This window comes from Stenella coeruleoalba (genome assembly GCF_951394435.1).
Source record: "Stenella coeruleoalba genome assembly, chromosome: 14".
NCBI lineage: Eukaryota > Metazoa > Chordata > Mammalia > Artiodactyla > Delphinidae > Stenella > Stenella coeruleoalba.
Genome location: NC_137160.1, coordinates 42,462,696 through 42,483,449, shown reverse-complemented (window position 1 = coordinate 42,483,449; position 20,754 = coordinate 42,462,696). Strand labels below are relative to the sequence as shown.

General features: G+C 40.5%; 1 protein-coding gene across 1 annotated transcript in view; it reads right to left on the bottom strand.

The window, feature by feature from the left end:
- KLHL14 (kelch like family member 14) overlaps positions 1-20,754 on the bottom strand; it is a gene marked incomplete at both ends in the record, with an annotated part of 97,548 nt that overhangs the window by 69,011 nt on the left and 7,783 nt on the right. The window contains one exon of the mRNA XM_079942478.1: positions 734-855. Coding sequence (XP_079798604.1) covers positions 734-855 — 122 coding nt within the window. The remainder of the gene's footprint in view (positions 1-733; positions 856-20,754) is intronic.

The window sequence follows — 20,754 nt, the reverse complement described above, 5'->3', positions numbered from 1 at the left end:
CTGCACTCAAGAAATGATGATTTTTGATTCCGTGACTGAGTCAGATTGGGAATCATAACCGATGTAACAATAAGTTCCAAATCTCAGTGCCCAAGGCAAGAGTTTGCTCTAAAACACAATCACCCTTTAAGGAGGGGAGGAGAAGAATCTTGGGTGGAAGTTTCAAGTACAATTTAATGCAGCAGGGAGAGGTCCTGGGTATATCTGTCCATCTGAACAGTGGAGCAATGGAAGGGGATGGTTCTCTAAAGACCCGGGGCCACAGATTAAAGGTTAATGAGGAAAGATGCCTAAAAAGCAAAATGAACATTAGTTACAGGGACAATGAACATTGGTTACAGAGACAATGAACTAAACAATCATTTTGACATGAGAAAATTTACTAGGGCTATTAACCAAGCTTTCCCTTTTCCAAGAGCAAAACCATAATGGAAGAATTTCTTTTGGAAGATCTCGGTCTTCCCTCCCCCTCTGTGGCAACACACACAGAAACACCAACTCAAGTGCACTGATTTTAGGCCACTTTTAATTTAGGCCTCTTCCACTACCAAATCGGCCACTCTGCAATGTTAATTTAGTCTTTGACTTTAAATCCCCTGTGATACATAAACACACCTCCAACGGGTAACAGATCAATAAAATGTCTAATTTGATTAACCATGTTTTCAAATTCATCAAGATAGCTCTAACCTGAAATAAGTAGGTGGGTAAGTAAATAAAGAAAGGCACTCACTTGTGAGGATTTTCCACGTCTTCTTTTCATCATCATAGTACTGAACCAAATTGCTGGGGAGCCGGTCCGGCCCAGGAGGCAATCCACCAACCAACAACAGCATTTTCTTGTTAGAGCGAATTCTTCACCCAAAACAAAAGAGGAGATGAATAACCACATTATTGTAGAGCCTCTTTAGTGGCAACAAAATCATAACCATCAAAAGAATGTACCCTGCTTGCAGATTTCTATTTCATTTTTTTCCTGTTTCTTCTCCCATTCATGTCTCAACAATTTTTTTGAACCAAGCAGAAAAATGATCAGAAGCACGGCATATCCCCATACTCAAGGAATAATAAGCTCCTTTTATGCAATTTGTTAGAGGTTCATTCTAGAACGACCTTTTTCTTATATTATCCCTTTAAATCATCACTCTTTACAGCTGAGTACACATGAAATGCTCTGGAGTTGTACTAAGGTTAAGCATTAAAGTTGCATGTCAAAAATCGTATTAGTCAAAATCATTATTATAAACCATTCTCCACTCAAAGAACCTTGAAAAAATTAAGGTTATGCAGAGACTTTGTGAGCCAACTCTTTAATCACCCAGCGAACTTCAAGTACCAGTTTGGTACAATTAGCACAGGGCTAACTGGGGTGGGTTCACCAGCACGAACAGGACTTTTTGTTGAATTTAGCTGAGACTTCCACCTTCATCCTCTTCCCAGCCCCTCCCCTCCCTCCCCCCATCCCAGGGCACCAGGGGCGACACAGCAGCACCAATCGGTAAAAATGAGACTGTGAGGTTGTTTTGAGCCTCCCCAGAGTGGAGTCCTGCCAACGCTTGCCACTGATCCAGCGGCATGAACTTGCTCAGCTGTGCAAAGTCACTCTAATTCCTTCCCTCTGTTTTTCTACCTTCTCCCCCCAGGGGGCAACCACTGAAAGGAGTGACTACCCACCCATCAAGAGCTAGCAATTCGCTGCTATTAAGCGTGACTGTGATTCCCAGTCTGCCCGGCAGTTCCTGAGAACAGGCCTGCAATGTCTCATATGCAGTAAAAGCTGTAAGACGCACCCTGGCCGGCACACTCGACCTGATGGATGTATGACCCTCGGGAACAGTAATGGATTGAGCTCACTTGCGATTGGACGGAGGAGGGGAGACCCAGCCCCCCACAAGGGTCCTGCTGATTTAACGGTTGCTTTACATATAATTGAAACTTTTGTTCACCTGAAAGGCTGAAGGTGGTGGTGGAAGAAACGAAACAACCATGATTGAAGGAAGAAGTCAGTAAATGTAAAAGGATTCCTCTTAAATATGCTCACCACCCACAGCGTGGCTCAGAATCTATTATTACATATTCAGCCTGGTCGTTCTGATTCAAGGACGCTTGGCGAAGTACGCCCTAGTGGAGAAGCACTGTTCGTTGGTTAAGAACCTAACACTCGGAGAGTTAACTGAATACAGTTAATGACATTTTCATGGGAAGGAAGGGAACAAGAGAATTCCTTTAATGAAACTCTGGTGCTATAGAATGCCTCGTATATGCCTCAGCAGAAAAAAATACCTTCTGGAAAACCTCCTATCAGGGACTCATGCATAGGGGGAGCTGTACTTGTAGAAGAATGTTCAATGTGATATCAGCCTGCAATATTAATTTTGCCACGAACAAAAAAACTCGACTTCTTTGAAGCTGAAGTACTTTGGAACTGTACCCATATGCCTTATAGATCAGTAGTTGGGAAACAAAAACAATACAATGGCAAAGAGCTCCATATTTTGAGGATGTCAACGATTGGGGTGGTTTGTTCACAGGGGTTAAGAAAATTCAGTGCAGTAAGTACCTCTCTTTTATTCGCAAACAATACATAATTCATGCGCCATATAATCTCCTAAATGCCTGGTTACAGGACTAATATAAGACAATTTTTTCCTGTAGGTTTAGCTCAAATAATCAACCACTCTGTGAGTATAAGTTAAGATGAAAGCCTCTATATTTTTAGATGGCTGTCAGTTTCCACGTGTAGACAGACCTGTTCAACGGGAGGTCACGATTGGCTGTCGTGATTTGACACATGTATGTGCTCTAGACTGAAGGTGGGTAAAGATGGACCGTATCTACCGGTTAGACATAGAGGCAAGGACTCATTGGAATGGTGGTATGACCAAAGCAATGTAATTAAATCTTTGTTTTAATATTTAAATAAATGTACTGCTTTTAAAATGTGTTTCATGAGTGACAAAGGGAGATAAACTCATGGCTCAAATATGTTTGTAAGGGTGTTTCATTCATTGATAAGGCTAGTTTCCCTGGACCAATCCCATTGGTGATTTTCACCACCTCCTTAGATGGACCATCTCTGCAAATGGGGAGCACTCTTTGTGCCCCAAGAGCCAGTCATTGCCATCTGTCCCCTAAGAACTGGACTGAGATTACCGATAAATAAACCACTGATCAAATGGCAAATGATAACAACTTCCACCCTGCCAGCAAAGACACTGTTTAAAGGCTAGCTGGCATAGCAGCTCTGAGAGACTTCACATCAACTAGGACAAGTCTCTAAACCCCCCAGCCCTCCTGAAGAATTACATGGAAGTAAAGGAAACCCCAGCTCCCCTCATTGGCTGTGTGTTTTCTGTAAAGGCACAGTTCTCCTAGTAGTTCATTACACTTGGCCTTCTTAGTGAGTGAAGACACATTCTAAAGCTTTTGCACTATTATATTTATATCATCATTCATTCAATTTATGGCTTTCTTCCTTGCAGTATTTTGTTTCTAGAGTTTAGTGTTACTCAATGTTCCAACCCGCTATTAATATTATTTAATTCTAAAGAAAGCTTAAAACTCTACCTTGTGAAGGTGAAGCACACAGAAAGCAAAAACAGGATAAAGCATGTGAGAAGTAGCATAGTACAGAAGAAAGAACACATAAAATAACAAAACACAGTTAAGTGGTTTTCTCACCATTTTCTCCATTGACTCGCAAAACAGCCCTACGTCATAGGTATAGTTCCATTTTATAGGAAAGTGAGAAAGTTCTTAGAGTCAAATAAAGTGGCAGAAACAGTATTCAGACCTAGCCCTTCTAACTCTACCAGGTCCATGATCTTTTTAAAATTCAAATTTATTTAAAAAATTTTAATTTTACCGTAAATTCTGGTTAAGACCCAGGTGACCTGGATTCTAGGGCTGATTTTGCTATTCAGCAGAGTGACTTTGTATAATTTACTTGGCTTCTTGGAGCCTATGTTTTCTCATCTTTAAATAGAGGAGTAATATCTGATCTGCATCTTCAAAGGATTGTCGTGAGAATGATGTAAAACAATGAGGTGAAAAGTTCTATGTAAACTCTAAGGTAAATTATTATTAATTTATCTTTAGTATTGACAATACAATGTGGGCTTTATTTCATTATGCCAAACCTGATTAGTTAAAAAAGAAAAGTAGTATTTTTCATAGAGATACTTGCTGAGTTCATATATATAAATACAAGTTAATTAAGAGGGTTTCACTACCTAGCTGTTATCTTATAATTGTATGTTCTTAGAAAATTATCATTTTAATTATATTGGCTATCTTGAGCCTTGTTAATAAGAAAGTATACATCAGACATCACATAAAACTGTGAACATTTCTGGATCCAAATAAGGAGACCTAATGGAGATTACTCTACATTTCTTATTTCTTAAGAATAAAACAAATGAGAAAAACCAGCACATATTTTACTTTGATATAAATGCAATGTCAACTATTCAATTACTCCTAGAAACTAATACACGTGAATAATTCCTGTGGAAAAGCTTCCATTCTTTTTACAGTGAGCAATTATAATCGTGACAATGACAATAATGACAGATAATAATGAATGCATATTGGATATTGAAACCTCTGATTATCATGCCATTTATTTGATGTGTGTGAACTTCAATTTGAAAACGCCATGAAAAAAGATACCTTGTGAACTAGAAAAGTAAAATTAGAAGAATCTGAATTAACTTGCTGAAGGGGGTTTCAATTATTCTCTTCTAAACAATTCCAGTGGAGCCTTACAGGTTTAATTTTAGATTAGGCAAAATCTACAATATTGCAATAATTAGAGTTCCTTCATATGGCAACATAGTATACTTTTTAGAAGCTCTTTACACAGGAAGCCAATTTAGCCAGAATTAATCTGTTCTCTTTAAGTCTGTTAATGTTTTACAAATACTCCTTTTTACTCCTCATCTTAGCACCACTTAGACCAAAGTAATATATTTAAGAGTTAAGTAATTAGAGAAAGTTAAAGAGCTGAGTATGTCGTGATTAATAATATTATTTAGATGCCTTTGGGTCCCTAGATTCTTGCAAAGAAAAATATAAGGTTAAAAAGGCGATGGAATTTGAAGGTCTCCTTTGTTCCAGCTCAGTAATTGCCCAACATTTACCATGTGTCACATTTGTGCATGTGTGTGTGTGTGTGTATGCGTGTGCGCTCGCGCGCATAGGTACTTTGGTTCCAGGGATGAATGATTGAAGGATAACCTAAAACCTCCTGGTGTAAACAAATTTTTCATCGTACTGGTGTTATAAGTATGGTAAAGTCTCATTTATTTATATTTCAGTGATTTGGAACTTCAATAATTGGGAAACAGGCCAGATAAAGTTTTCCTTCCCAGGATACATATAAAAATTTTTTATTAACTAGATTACAAGAAGCGTTTTAACCAATTTAAGAAATCAGCTGGTCTGCTGGCACCTTAGAGCCACCCGTGTACATTTAGGCTAAGTTCATTTTGCAGATAACAAATCATTATTTATTTATGAAAGAAAATGTTCTGCAATATTCTTAAGAATCATTAAGTCAGAGAGTTAGAAGAGAACTTTGAGGTCATCTCGTTCAGGGATTTCCAAGTCTGGCAAGTCATCAAGGTCATCTGAGGGGATTAAAAAATTAAGATTCTTGAGATAGATTCTTAGGTCCTAATTCCTGGAGATTATGATTCAGTGGGATGAAGCCTTAAAAATCGATAATGTTTCACAGTTTTCTGGTTGATTCTGACACACAGCCAGACTTGAGGCCACTGATTTGGTCCAGTTCTCTACATAATGTAGAAATCCTTTCAATCGTTTTTTTTTTATGTAAGTATTCTTATTAATTTGGAAATTTATAATGAAATGGACCTTAGTTTTTCAAATGCACTCTGTTGTGGCAAGTTGTTGGACAGTTGTGTTAGATTGATTTTTTTCTCCTTATGCTGAGCTGAGAATCTGCCAAAGTCTTTCAGAGAAAAAGAGCAAGGTGCTGTCGTGGCAGCACCTCCGATAACGGCAGAGGGTTGCTATATGTCTTCTCTTTAGCATGTTGAAAATGTCCATTTCTTTCTGAAAAAATTTCCATTTTCCTTATTAAAAATGTACTCAATGTACCTTATTAGAACTGTACACAATATAACAAATACGATATTGATATGTGATGTGATGTATCTTTTTAAGGCTTTTTAAAAATCACAATGGTCTTTCAGCTGTCACAATGCAGTGCTGGTTCCAGCTGACTACAAACACAGATTGTTTTTAAAAAAACCAACCCAGGTTGTCAAGTCAGGCTTTTCCCTATCCTATCTTTCTTCTAGTTAAGTATTTTAAATATCAATGCATTACCCTTTTTAAATGCTTTTATACCCTCTACTGATTGAGACACTTTGTTTCAATTAATTTATCATTTAGCAATTATTAATTGAGTTTCTACTATGTTCCAGTTTCTACTATGTTCTAAACACTAAAGGTCATGGTGCGAATAAGAGGAATAAATTCCCTGTTCTTCGTGGCAGTTACTTCCATTCTAGTGGGGACATCTATTGGAAATATCACAATTCTCCAAGCAGGACAGCCTGGTTGTTAAGAGTGTAGGTCTCACAATTGGGGTGAGACTTTTGGCTTCAGCTGTTCTGAGATGAGTGACCTTGGGCTAGCTTCTTTGTCCTCTTGAATCTCGTGTGTAAAACTGGGATAAGAATAGACCTAAGGCATAGGTTTGTTTCATCTTCAGGCTTAAAAAAAATATATGCAAAGCATTTACAGTGGTGCTAATTAAATGCTATCACCATCCTCCTCTCATCGCCATCATCGTCAGTATAGCTATTCCTTTGTGTAAGCTGCAGGTTTGATAAGCGAGTAGCCCATGTCCCCATCCAAATTGTATCACTTAGAAGCAATAGCATCACATTTCCATGGTTTAGATATTTTAGTCATCCCAACTCATTCTCTCTGAAATGATACATAAATACTGGGATTTTTACTCTGTAATTCCCCATATATGGTCTTCAGAGGTGTATCACCATTTTTTTTTTTAAACAAAAATGTAATGGAAAAACTAAGCAGTTTCGAAGGGGCAATGTAAATGGGGGTAGATAATAATTATTCCATCTTTTAAAGGCCAAGTTAATTTTAATTTAAGAATCAGCCAGACCTGGACTGAAGTTCTCTTTTTACCACTTCATACGTTTATATACTTGGGCTGGTATTCAACCTCTTGAAGCCTCAGTTGCCTCATCTGTAAAGTGGGAATGTTGTGAGGGTTAAATGAAGTCATTTAAGCATAATTTGGAAAAGAAATGGCTGCAACTCGTAAACAAAATCACCTCCTAGAGCTAGTCTCTTCAACCAACGAAGGGCATTTTGTGCTGCTGTTGCCTTTAAAGATGAATGTCTCTGCACCGTGAGGGGAGACAAAAACTGATGCTCCCAGGACTTCCCTGGTGGTGCAGTGGTTAAGAATCCATCTACCAATGCAGGGGACACGGGTTCAAGCCCTGGCCCGGGAAGATCCCACATGTCGCGGAGCAACTAAGCCCGTGCACCACAACTACTGAGCCTTCACTCTAGAACCCTCAAGCCACAACTACTGAAGCCTGCATGCCTAGAGCCTGTGCTCCGCGACAAGAGAAGCCACCACAATGAGAAGCCCGCTCACCACAGCGAAGAGTAGCCCCCACTCGCCGCAACTAGAGAAAGCCCAAGCCCAGCAAAGAAGACCAAACGCAGCCAAAAATAGATAAATAAAAAATAAATAAATGTATAAAAACAAACAACAACAAAAAAAACTGATGCTCCCAACATGATCCAGTAGGGAGAGGCTGGAGAAGACTGGAAGAAGTTATGCCTCTTTCCCACGACTTTCCAACTTCAGTGAACTTTGCTAACCCTATGATGGCTTAGCATTTTATACAAGCGGCGAGTGAATGGGCAATTTCACATCTGGTGGTACAGCAGTGGTGTTTGGTAGTGATCCAGAGGCAGGGAAATTCGGGAAGATGTAAAGCCCTAGGGAGTCACAGAGACAAAGGTTTTGGATTTCCACAGGCCTTTGGATTGAAGGGGTTTGCAACAATTTTACCAGATCTTTACCAGAACTGAAAAGCCACCAGCTGACATCTGAGTTGCATATGGAAAATATGTATGTAGTTCCCATAGTAATCAATCGATAAATGACAATATTATTATGCATAATTATTAAGCTTACAAAGCACTCACTTGAACATCCATCTTTGGAATTTTGGCAGTTTCTTTTATTGTTTAGAAGCCTTTTCAGGTACCATAGGTGCACCGTTTATAAACAGTCAGAATATTTACTGCACAAGCAAGTTTAACAAAAATATAAAACCACTGGGCTTCCTACAATGGCATTGGTCTAGATCTCATTCATAAATTCAACCCACTCATTCTTGGCTGCCATCTCTTTCTGTTAAGGAAGTCCCCAAACCTTATGATATCCAACTCTCCAAATCGTATGGTAATCTTGACTCTTCTCTCAGTTTCCTGCTATAGTCAATGTTGTACCAAATCCTAGGGATTCTAGAGCTGTAACATGTACACACGGCTATATTTAAAATAGATAATCAACAAGGACCTACTGTATAGCACAGGGAACTCTGCTCAGTATTCTGTAACAACCTAATTGGGAAAAGAATTTGAAAAAGAATAGATACATGTATATGTATAACTGAATCACTCTGTTGTACACCTGAACATAACACAACATTGTTAATCAAATATACTCCAATATAAAGAATATATATCTCTTCATTTCAACCGAACTGCCAGTAGCCTGATTCAGCTAGGTTGACTTTCTCTTGAGCGGTTGTAATAGTGATGTCCTCGCTTTGTGAGCTTCTGCTCCCATCTAATTTACCCTACATGCTTTGTCAAATGAATTTCAGCAAAGCCTGACATTAATGATCGATTACTTCGGTCCTCTTTTTATAAACTATCAAAGAATTCCCCACTACTTATCCTCGATAAAATGCACATATCCTCTACATTATAGCCTCCCTTTTCTCTCTTTGTCTCTGTCTCTGTCTCTCTCAAACACTCTCTCTCTCTTTCTCTGTCATAGGTAATTGCCTTGCTTGAGATTCTTTTCACGGATAAAACAGTTTCTGAGTTAAGATCTGAAAAACTTGAAAGAGGAATTTCAGATGGAAACTGCTTAGACCATGGGGGAAAAGTAAACAGAGAAAGATCCCAAATCAGTAGCCAGGAGGAGACTTTCCAGATCAGCTAGCCTTCCCTAAACTTCCAGCTAGAAGGGTACCCAAAAGTCGCCAGAGGAGAGCTGCTACCCCTTTCTTAAGTTTTTCCAGAGAAGTAAACTCCCTGGAGAACTTGTTCCAGCTGATTTGCTGTTGTATTTAGGTTTTTTTTTTTTTTTTTTTTTTTATCATAGCTGTTCTTGGTAATTACACAGCAGCTTTCATCAGAAGAGCCTTTAAATAGACCTGGTAATGCCTCTCTGAGGTAGGTAAACATAAAGTATCATTATCCCCATTTAACAGATGAAAGAATAGAGGAAAAAGGGTTTGGGCACCTTTTCCAGTGCCTCAGGATGGGTTTTATTTCTTCCATTTCACAGAGGAAATGTCTCTAGGGCTTTCGTACACAACCCTTCTGTGATTCTCAGGAACGGCTGAAAATGTCTTTGCTTCCATCTTCTGACACTTTATCTCCCGCCAGGAGTCTGGCTGCGTGGTAACTGGAGAATGGTCAGTCATATACAGTATTTAGTTTTCCTAAAATGGAAGTAACTTTACGATTCGTTTGATCATAAAGACAACACAGGCTCACTGAGAAAAATTCTAAGTATAGTTAAACACAAAAAGGACTTAGTACTACATAGGTACTCAGTAAATGCTTGTTGTAGGAATGAAGAAATGATGAATAAAAGAACGAACTGGTGAAAAGAGTCAAAGTCATTTGCAATCCCACTAATCCAGATATATGTCATTACAGATTCTTATCATCCTTTTTTTTTCCTCATCTGTTTTAAGGTCTAGTCAGTGGGTGTGGTGATGGGGGTGTCAAAAGGCAAAAGGGAAAGAGGAAAAGCCATGTTTCTGAACCAAAATGTGGAAGAGTCAGAGGGTGACATTGGAGAACAGACAGTCTTGTTGATTAACCCCCAAATCTAACCTGCTACCTAGGATCAGTGTTGTCCCCCAGAATGGGGGCTACCCACGATACGGGGAAGTTTACCCAATTTCAGTTATTAGCACAATACAGGGCTTTAATGATCTTTGCCATATCCGTATATTATTTACTTAATATCTTATTTAAAACTGATCACTTTAAAATGCTTAATCCCTAGTCTGTTCTAGTCTTTCCCAATGGCGGCTGCTCTTTAGGACCACCTGGGAGAGCTTTTATAAAATATTTAGGGTCGGGGTGCCTCTCAGAGATTCTGATTTCATGATCTACTGTGGGACCCAGCATCGGTGTCTTTTAAAAATCTTTTTAAGCTTTCTGTGTGGTTCTAATATACAATCATTGTTCTAGCAATTATATTTATGAATCATGGACTTCATGGGTTAACTGTGTTTTACTTCTAACACATGTTAAAATCCTGTGACTCTGAAAACCTAGTCACATTCCAACTTGGCCCCTTCTTATAGGTTTGACCATGAGAAGCTCAACATGTTGAATGACTGGAGCCTTGCATGTTACAATTGTAATGAACCATCTTCCCACTCCTTCACTTCTCACCCCAGCCCCCGTAGCACACTAGGACATTCTTCCACAATTCTTCACTGACACATACTGAACTCAGAATGTCACCGGTTCCTCCAGCATGCAGGTGGGGTAGTTTACTGATGTTTTTGCCACATTTCTCTGGACACCAAAGCTGTAGACTGGTTCATGATGGCAGAGGCAGATATGACAGAAGTGTCTTAAGGTCCTCATCTGAATCCATGAAATGTAAGCCTCCCCAAGGCTTAGTTCATAAGCCAGAATGGGTCTATCTTTATACTGTACATAGCATTTCACACTTCACTCCTTGTCCTTTGCTTCATGAGGAAAAATGGCTTCCAGCCAACTTTATACTCACTGCATTTCCACCCGCCCCCAACCTCCTAGCTGAAAGCTTCCTTTGGTAACTAGAAGTAGTTGCATATCTTCTTTGCTTGATTACCTATATAATCTCTAATTCTAATACCTAGTACATAGTGACTTTCTGAGGAGCATGAATTGCAATGGGAATAGCATCTCATTAATCCTCCCTATTCCTGGGAGGAAGTTGTGTGGCAAGTATGACCTCTTCGACTAATCCTCCTGCCTCCAAGTGGGACTCGGGGTCTCCCTACTCACTAAAACAGATGCCACCCAACACGCTGGCAGGGACACCAATGTTTGTGTCATAGGAAAAAACTCAAGAGAGAAGTGCTTCTGTGCAGCCTGTCACCAAGGAGCTATTCAAGCTCTGTGTAGCCTAGTGATGAAAAGCGATAAAGCATCACTCTCATGCCAGTGATGGACTCCTAAGTAATGCCTGCGTTTAAACCCCTAATAAAGGCCAATTATTAGACTACGCTGCCTCTTGAGAACCAATCTCATTACTGAGACTTCTCTCTCTCTCCCTCCCATCTGGCCGCCTTTCTGAAGAGAAAAGAGTGACTTCCTGACCTGAGGAAATGTTGGTACCTGCTGCACAAGACAAAGTGCAGAAAGACGCAAGATCACATGATGACGCTGAAAATCCAAGTTCAGGATGTTACATACCTCCCACTGAAATTACTTGTATCTGACAGTTCCAGACCTAACAGTAAAAATGAATCTTTAACAAAATCACGTTCCCCAAATAGAAGTTCAGCCATTCAGGATGAGGGAACAATGGCCTGACTGACACCTCAATGGGTCTAGAGACTGATTTTGTCCATTCCTCTAACTCCAGGGAAAGATTTCTCATGGGGAAAGTAGGAAGCTCGTACTGAGTAACAGGAGCCAGCCTCCCGCCAGGCAGGCTGTTGCCAGTTGGAGCATCACTGCAGGAGTGGTCGTGCAGAGAGACAGGGAGAAAAGTTAGTTGGTAACTGAATGTATTACCCCATGCTTCTCTTGGAATATTCATGGCAATAAATAGGTATCCATTTTCAAGAAAAGGGAGTTGTAGCTGATACCCTCTACAGGGGCCCAGAATTTATTTTTAGGGGAAGAATAATGTTATGAAATCAGCCTGGGATTAAAATAAATGAAAGTTATCCTTATTTTGGGGTAGAGAAGCCGTGAGGGACTGAGGCAGGCCTGGGGTGTGAGATGTGGAGATGATGAGGTGTGGCTTGTGGGATCCAGCTTAGGGACACCCCACTGTGGTGGGTGAAATAGGAATTTCTTATCTTCCTCTTCTTTTCCTCTCCCTCCCTGTGGGGAGCCTGTTCTTTGCTGCTTCACCAACCCTGGAGGGGCTAAGTGATAAAGGAAACCCTGGCTCGAGGGATCTGCAGGATCTGGGAGGCTCTCCAACGTACCCCCAGGAAGGGGAATTTGCAGTCACCGATCAGCCAATCCCTGACACTGTCCTTTACAATCATCAGATCTCTGACAGGCAGAAACAAATTATTCTGGGAAAATTCACCACATTCTCTGAAGCTGAACTGTGGACTCTATACTGTGCAGCTTGAATTATCCTGAAAATTCTCTAGCACAGTAGGTACCCAAATTTCATCATCCGGAAACAAATCCCCTAGAGTCCGGTAATTCCAATAACTTTCCCTAAGACTCATTTCCCTTTTTCTCATGTCAGTGAATCTGATTTCTTTTAATTTTGCAACAAATTTTCCTTAAACTTATCTTCCAGTAAATCGCAATCAGTATTTTCTTCCATCGTCCATAGATACGTAGCAAATTGGAAAACAGAAGCATCTGTTTAGTCTTGTGATTTTCACAGTGCGGTCCCAAAATCACCCAGGAAGTTGTTAAATATGCAGGTTCCTGGGTCCACACTCCAGATCAATCTATTTAGAATCTCTGGGTAGGACTAGGGAAGATATGTTTCAATAAAAAAGCTCTATGGTTGATTCTTCAAAGAACTACTGATCTATGGGCTTCCCTGGTGGCGCAGTGGTTGAGAATCCGCCTGCCAATTCAGGGGACACGGGTTCGTGTCCCGGTCCGGGAAGATCCCACATGCCGCAGAGCAGCTGGGCCCGTGAGCCATGGCCACTGAGCCTGCGTGTCCGGAGCCTGTGCTCTGCAACGGGAGAGGCCACAACAGTGAGAGGCCCACGTACCACAAAAAAAAAAAAAAAAGAACTACTGATCTAGGCAAGATTTTATGGGGCTGAGGAAAACAGATCTGTACTTTTTTTTCTCTTCTAGGTTTGTATTATTGGAGGATCTATCAACACATTGCTGACTTGGATAATTGCTCATCTGCCTAGATAATTTTGCCTGTATAGATCTAGTTGAAAAGTAACATTTCAGTTAGCGCCTCGAACCTGTTTTATAATTCCTTGTGTTCTATTCTTGGCCCTTGTTTTGGACTGAATGGTGTTGTCTCCAAATTCTTATGTTGAAGTCCTAACTCCCAATGTGACTGTGTTTGGAGATAAGGCTTTTAGGAGGTAGTTAAGGTGAAATGAGGTCATAAGGGTGGGGCCTACATCTGATAGAACTGGTGTCCTTATAAGAAGAGGAAGAGACACCAAAGTTTCCCTTCTTCTTCTCCCCACCCCACCCCCCATCTCTGCATACAGAGGACAGGCCATGCAAGCACACAGTGAGAAGGCAGCTGTCTAAAAACCAGGAAGAGAGCCCTCACCAGAAACCAGCCCTGCTGGATCTTGATCTTGGACTTTCAGCCTCTAGAACTGTGAGAAAACAAATTTCAGTTGTTTAAGTTACCTAGTCCATATTTATTCTGTTATGGCAGCTCGAGCAGACTAATACAGTCCTTAACAGAACTAACCAGCCAACAGAAACACAGGGCAGAATGATGCCAATGGCTCTCACACTCGTTTTTGGGAATTGACACTTGAGAAGGAGGCTTCAATGGTCAAAACCTGCACACTGCTTTAAGAAAGGATGGTCTTAATTTCACCACACAACAGCTGTATTTTATAGCAGCCAACCTCACCGTATGGAGAATTTGGAATATGGGAGGCAGACTCCTTATCTCCTCCTCTGCTTGGTGCTCGCCTACTTACATATGCAGTAAATGTTAATGGTTAACAATGTTCCAATGAAGGGAGGGCGACTAGGAGGGATAAGAACAGATATGGATAAAGGAGAGAAGTGATTCCCATAAGCTTTTGTGGCAGACTCTAATTAGTGTCTGTAAAGCTATAGACATACATTTCTTTGTGCTTTCAGACATTTTAAACGTTTCTCATGCTCTGAGATTCTAAAGTTTCCTTGCCATAAAAAATGGGAAGCACTCTCCACAAAAATCTTTCTGAGGTGAGATTATTCTTTCTAGGTCAAAAAGACTATCATGTTCTGGAACCTGGGCTCTCAGTTTGAGAAGGCTGATGCAAGACTTGAGGGGCTTCTTCCTGCACAGGGGGTGCCCCTTCTTTGGAATGGATTTTTGATTGCTGCTGCCTAACTCTGGAGCAATCACAGATCTTCAGTTTGAGTGCAACAAAGTGGTGTTTAACTATTTCAGTTTTGCTTTGTCTGCTTTCTCTTTCCAAATTTTGAATATAAGAATGTCTGAGGGCTTCCCTGGTGGCGCAGTGGTTGAGAGTCCGCCTGCCGATGCAGGGGACACGGGTTCGTGCCCCGGTCCGGGAAGATCCCACGTGCCGCGGAGCGGCTGGGCCCGTGAGCCATGGCCGCTGAGCCTGCGCGTCCGGAGCCTGTGCTCTGCAACGGGAGAGGCCACAACGGTGAGAGGCCCGCGTACCGCAAAAATAAATAAATAAATAAATAAAAATAATGTCTGAGTGACAGATGAAGTTTATTGGGCTTCTCAGGGTTCTGAACTGACTACCTTGAATTAGGTATCTTCTCTATAATTCTGCCGAGGGAAGAAGGTGCCTGCCTTCTAAACACACAAAGTGACTAATTTAGGCAATTATCTGCTTACCTGGGATCTGTTGGTAGTGCTACTAAAACCTATGAAGTTATCACATGCTTTTAATAACACTTGGTCCCTTTGAATAGCTAGATAAGAAATCCACGTTAAAATTTCTACTGCTTTGCACTCAGATCTATGATGGTGGCCTCAAGTCTTCTTTGTCGTGTAATAGACATGTAACTCTTTTAACAGAAAGCAAGAATTTGATTGTTCAAAGAGATTCATAATCAAAATAGAAATTGTTCCATCTGGAAGCATAAACATTAAGCTCAGGAAATGATTTGCTGAACATTCTGCCACATCCATACACTCAAAGCAAGAGTTAGTGAAGTAACCTATGGGAATTCCTTGGCGGTCCAGTGGTTAGGGCTCCACGCTTCCACCGCCGTGGGCCTGGGTTCAATCCCTGGTCAGGGAACTAAGATCCCACATGCTGCATGGTGCAGCGAAAAATAAAATAAATGAATAAATTAAAAACTTAAAAAAAAAAGAGTCAATGAAGTAACCTAACCTACTAAGAGTAGTAAAAGTAATTTCTTGTCAAGAGCAGTCGATATTTTTTGTCCCTAAGGAAAATTGCAAGGACACTGTAGCAAAGGAAGATGAAACCGGACAAGTTATTCTCATGATGAATTTAGCTTTTCCATGTCAAAAACCGCCTTGGTGATACGTATAGGGAAGCCCTCAGTTGAATGTCAGCCATGACTGAAAATCCTGGGCTGTGCTGTTTCCTGCTCACCCCCACAAGGAACACTTTTGCATCCCCTTTCGAATAAGAGCATCTGTTTTTCAGGTTTTATTAAAAAATTTCTTCTTCTTCAGTGGTTCTTATGAGTCATCACTGTCTTGGCAGTCAAAGAATTTTACCTCATTTCCCTAAAATAATTATCGTATAAACATAGTTTGAATAAAACTTTCTGATGTGCCTTTAAGACAATGTAAATAAATAACTTGAGTAATAAATATTTTTTCTTTGAATAAAAGATTTGCTACACCAAGTGCAACTACCACTTGAGGAATATAATGCCTAAATCAACATAAAGCCAAAATAATCAAATGAAGAAGAAAACAAACACCAACCACAGATAGTTTCCTCTGCCACACTAAAAACCAAGAATTTTAATAAGACATATGTGCCTTATGAAAGTATCTAGAGAATTTTCCACTGTACATGTGCATGCATTTGATTTTCATTTTTGTCAAATGGAATACCCAATTCCTGCAGAAGGTGCCCCCAGCTGTGATCTAGGAACCATAAGAAGCCCTCCTAAAAATGCCAAAAAGACTCTTACGACTCAATAAGAAAAAGAAAATAACCAAACTAAAAAATGGCCAAAGGAGTTGAAAAAAACTTTTCTCCAAAAAATATACAAGTGGTTAATAAACACACGAAAAGATGCTCGGCATGATTAGCCATTAGGGAAATGCAAATCACAGTGAGATAGCACTTTGCATCCATTAGGATGGCTACAGTCAAAAAGGCAGGTATTAAGTGTGGGCGCGGATGTGGAGAAATGGGAGGCTTTATACACTGCTAGTGAGAATGCAGTGCAGATGCTTTGGAAAACATTCTGACGGTTCCTCAAAAAGTTAAACATCTGCTCAGTGTTAACTGATACCATAAGACCCAGCAAATTCCACTCCTAGGTATGTATCTAAGAGAACTGAAAACATATGTTCACACAAAAACTTGTACATAAATGCTCATAGCAGCATTATTCATAATAGTAAAAAGTGGAAACAAACCAAATGTCCATCCACGAATGGATAAAGTGTGGTTTATCCATACAATGGAATATTATTTAGCCATAAAAAGGAATGCAGTATTGTTACATGCTACAACATAGATGAACTTTGAAAACTTATGCTGCATGGAAGGAGCCACCTCCAGAGACCATATATTGCATGATGCCATATTCCACACGAAAAGTCCAGAATAAGGAAATCTATGGATTTATGGAGACGGAAAGTAGATTAGTGGTTGCCTACACCTGCAAGGGGCAAGGGCAGATGGGGGCTGATTGCTAATAGGTATGGGGTCTTTTTGGAGGGGGTGGTAAAAATGTTCTAAAATTAATTGTGGTGATGGTGGCAAACACTGAATATACTACAGCTCCTTGGAGTGTACACTTGAAATGGGTAAATTGTGTTGGATGTAAATTACACCTCCAAAAAGCTGTTCAACCTGAATCCACAAAGGCTTTTCTAACTTTTCCAATTGCTGACATGGATAGAACAAGGGAATGGACCAGACTCAGGACTGGCCTCAGCTCTGTAGTTTACTCAAAGGTGGATAAAACGGACACTGTCAGCTAAACCTTATCATTATCAGAGCAGCACTTGGGACCCAGACTGTGAGAATCTGGCTCTAGAATGAACATCCTGGACTCCTGGAATTAGGAGTCCTAACAAGTGAACAGAAAGGCAAATTGGATATAAACAGAACTATTCCTATAAGAATAAAAGCTATCAATGATTAAGTATTTACTGTCTGGTACTGTGTTAAGTGTATACATACATTCTTCCAACATTCAGAATTGCCCTGATGAGGTGGGTATCATTATCTACATTTCAGAGGTAAGCGATCTGAAAGAAGATTAAGTAAATTCCCCAAAGACAGCCAGCTTTTAAGTGGTCAAGGTGGGATTTGACCTGCATCTGTCTGAATTTTAGGTCTTAATTACTATGCAATAGAACTGTTTAAGATATTTGCACTATAACATAACATTTTTATCTGTACCTCCTATTATGTCATAGTCTCTTTCTCTCCGTACCTATATCTCCTAGCTTTATTCTGTAGTCTGTACCTACAGATGTTATTCTGGAGTGAACCCTTGTGAAAACCTTAAGACAGGGAGTTTACAGGAATTGCCACTGACAGTAGTGGTACAGTTGTCATAGTAACCAATCCACCAAATTGGTCCCTGCTAGGAGGCTCACACTTCTGCCTCTACAACACACCAGTATTGGCTGGGATCCCTCACAGTATCCATGGCCCCCTGTTAATGCATATGGGGTAGGAAGTGCCGAGGTCCTGGTGTTCATCCTAAAGCATTAAAGTTCTTCCTTCGAAGTTTCCCTCTCTGACACAGATTTTCCATTCCCTCTTCTAATCCTTTCCATTTGCCCAGGATGTTCCGGTGTGCTTGGTTCTGAGGGGTGCTAAAAATCAGGGCCAGACAGAGTCTGCTGCTTTGTTCTAAGCAGGATTTACAAAATACGACTATTTTCTTTTTGGCAAAAAACTGACCCTCCCAACCCAGTAACTCCTCACTCAGTGCCAGATTGTGAATCTTTGACTGTCCCGGCCCCACCCACACGCAAAATAGACCTTTAGCTCATAAAAACACCTCTCAGAAGACGTACAGAAAATTTCAAGCTGGCAGCCCGCAGTACGCAGTGTCTGGGGCTACGCACGCAGACACGCAAACACATCCGTCCCTCCGCATCTTTCAACGATGCCTCTACATTTTCAAGGACTCTTCTTTTCTAACCTAGGTCTTTCTCTCTTCGTCCTCCTCTCCATTTCACTGGCCTCGTCTGTCTTCAGAGGCACCTGAAGGCACATAAGGCAGGGAAGTGAAACCGACTGTAATTCTTCAGTTCACTTCTCTGCAGCCTCCAGTGAGCCAGTCTCCATACGGTGGCCCAGCTGAGCTCGGAGGAAGCTCCGGTCCCTGCGCAGGTGTAACTTACCAACCCGCTCGCAGGCGCTGTGGGAGCAGAGAGCCAGACGCTGGACGCCAGAGGCTCTGCGAGCGGCAGCAAACGAAGCCCTACATCGAATGTATGAGATTAAAAAGAGGAGGGACTCTCCTCTGTGAAAGGAAGAAATGGAGACTCTTATACCTAAAAAGACCATCATTTCCAGGAATGAAATATAAATTGCTGAGAGCAATCAAAAATTCTGATTTTCCCACTTCCTTCTATGACCTTGTGTTCACCTTCGAGTCCCTCCAACTTCACTCTTAGGTCCTTAGAAGTCTGACTATTTCTGTGCTATCAGTGAAATCACAAATATGTTCAAGAGTTTTCTAGATGGGCAAAAACGTATTCAGGTAACTTTGCTTAGTGTATCTTTTAAAATTAAAAAGAAATCAATTACAACTAGCACTTTCTGTTTGGAGTTCTTTCACGTTCTGAGCTGATCCTTACCAAAACCCCAGGAAGGTGAACTATAATTCTTAACCCATTTTACTGATTTGGGACTCAGCTAAAGTCGAGCTAAGATACACACTTAGGTTTACGAATTCAAAGGCGGCAGTGTTTCCAATATAGTATTGATCATTTACTCAGTTCAAGTATAAAAGCATGCTGATTTTTCCATATGGAATTCATCCATGCAGTGGATAATCCTTGGCACAGCCCACAACTTCTTCTACGATTTGGACAACCCTCCCTGCACAATCTCTAGCCACACACACCTCCTTTCAGCCCCTGCAAGGTACCGAACTCTTTGCCGCCTGGTGTTCGTGTACGTACTCCTCTCTCAGCTTATGCCTTCCCCACCTGCAGACCCTGCCTTCCCCCAGACCCACTATTCTGGATATCTCATCTCTCAAAGTTCATCTTAAACCTCTTCTGTAGAGAAAGAACTCTTCGGCCACTCCGACAAGGTTACAGCACTGTGTTATACCGTTTCCCAGCAAATGGCACTTTTCCAATCTATAGCATGTATTACCCGTGTGATTAATCTGTGTACTTATTTCTTCTTCCTTATACGGTAAACCACGTGAAGTCACGAATGTGTCTGTCTTCTTCACTCTGTATCTCAGAGCACAGCACAGAGTTTGGTGTGTTATACACGTTCAGCATAAGTTTGGGGGATATTCCGTGGCAGAACTTCTTGTTAGTGGTAAATTCGACGCATCATCCCAAATTCCCACCGTGGGCGTGGCACGGCCATGGGCATGGGTTTAGAAAATGTGCCCAAGGTCATGAAGGTCCCCTTGTTTCTCAGGTCTGCTGCCAGCTCTAATTATACTGAGAATCAAGATTTACAAAGAATACAGTTACATTTTCATCTCCTCCTGTTGGCATAACAGACTGCCCCTTTAAACCCTGATGCTTCTGAAGCTACTGCATTATCTAGCGCAAGAACAAAGAGTTATTTATAAAACATCTTAACTCAGATTACAAATATATAATTATTGAACTGAATCAAATTATAGGAGTGAAGGGTCCATGACTGACCATTTTTTTCTTGTTGAGAGATTTTTTTCTTTTGAGGAAAAGAGGTTTTTTTTCCTTTTAGTGGAACTTTGTCTATAACTCTGCAAATTATATGTTCACTATGTAGTGACTTAAATGCTTCTTAATTTGTGCTTATTAGTCCAGCAAATATTGAGCGTCTACTCTCCAAACTCTAGAATTTTCTTGCCCGTCCTCCTTTACTACTAGTTCTCTTTTTCTTTCTTTTTCAGATGGTTTATATCTTAATAATTTCTTTGATTTCCCATATTTCCTTGCATTTTTGTTACTGCTGTTTTTTCTTTTTACTTCCCTTTGATTTATTTTCTCTCTATCACAAATATTCGCTATTTTCATTTCCCAACTACAATAAGCTTTCTCTAGTGCATTTCTGCTTTACTTCTAATGCTGCAAATAGTTCTAACCTGATTGTCATTAATACTTGCGAGTAAATAAGCCCTTTTGATATTTACAGTAAAATAGACATACTCACTATATGTTACAACCGAGAGTCCTTCCCC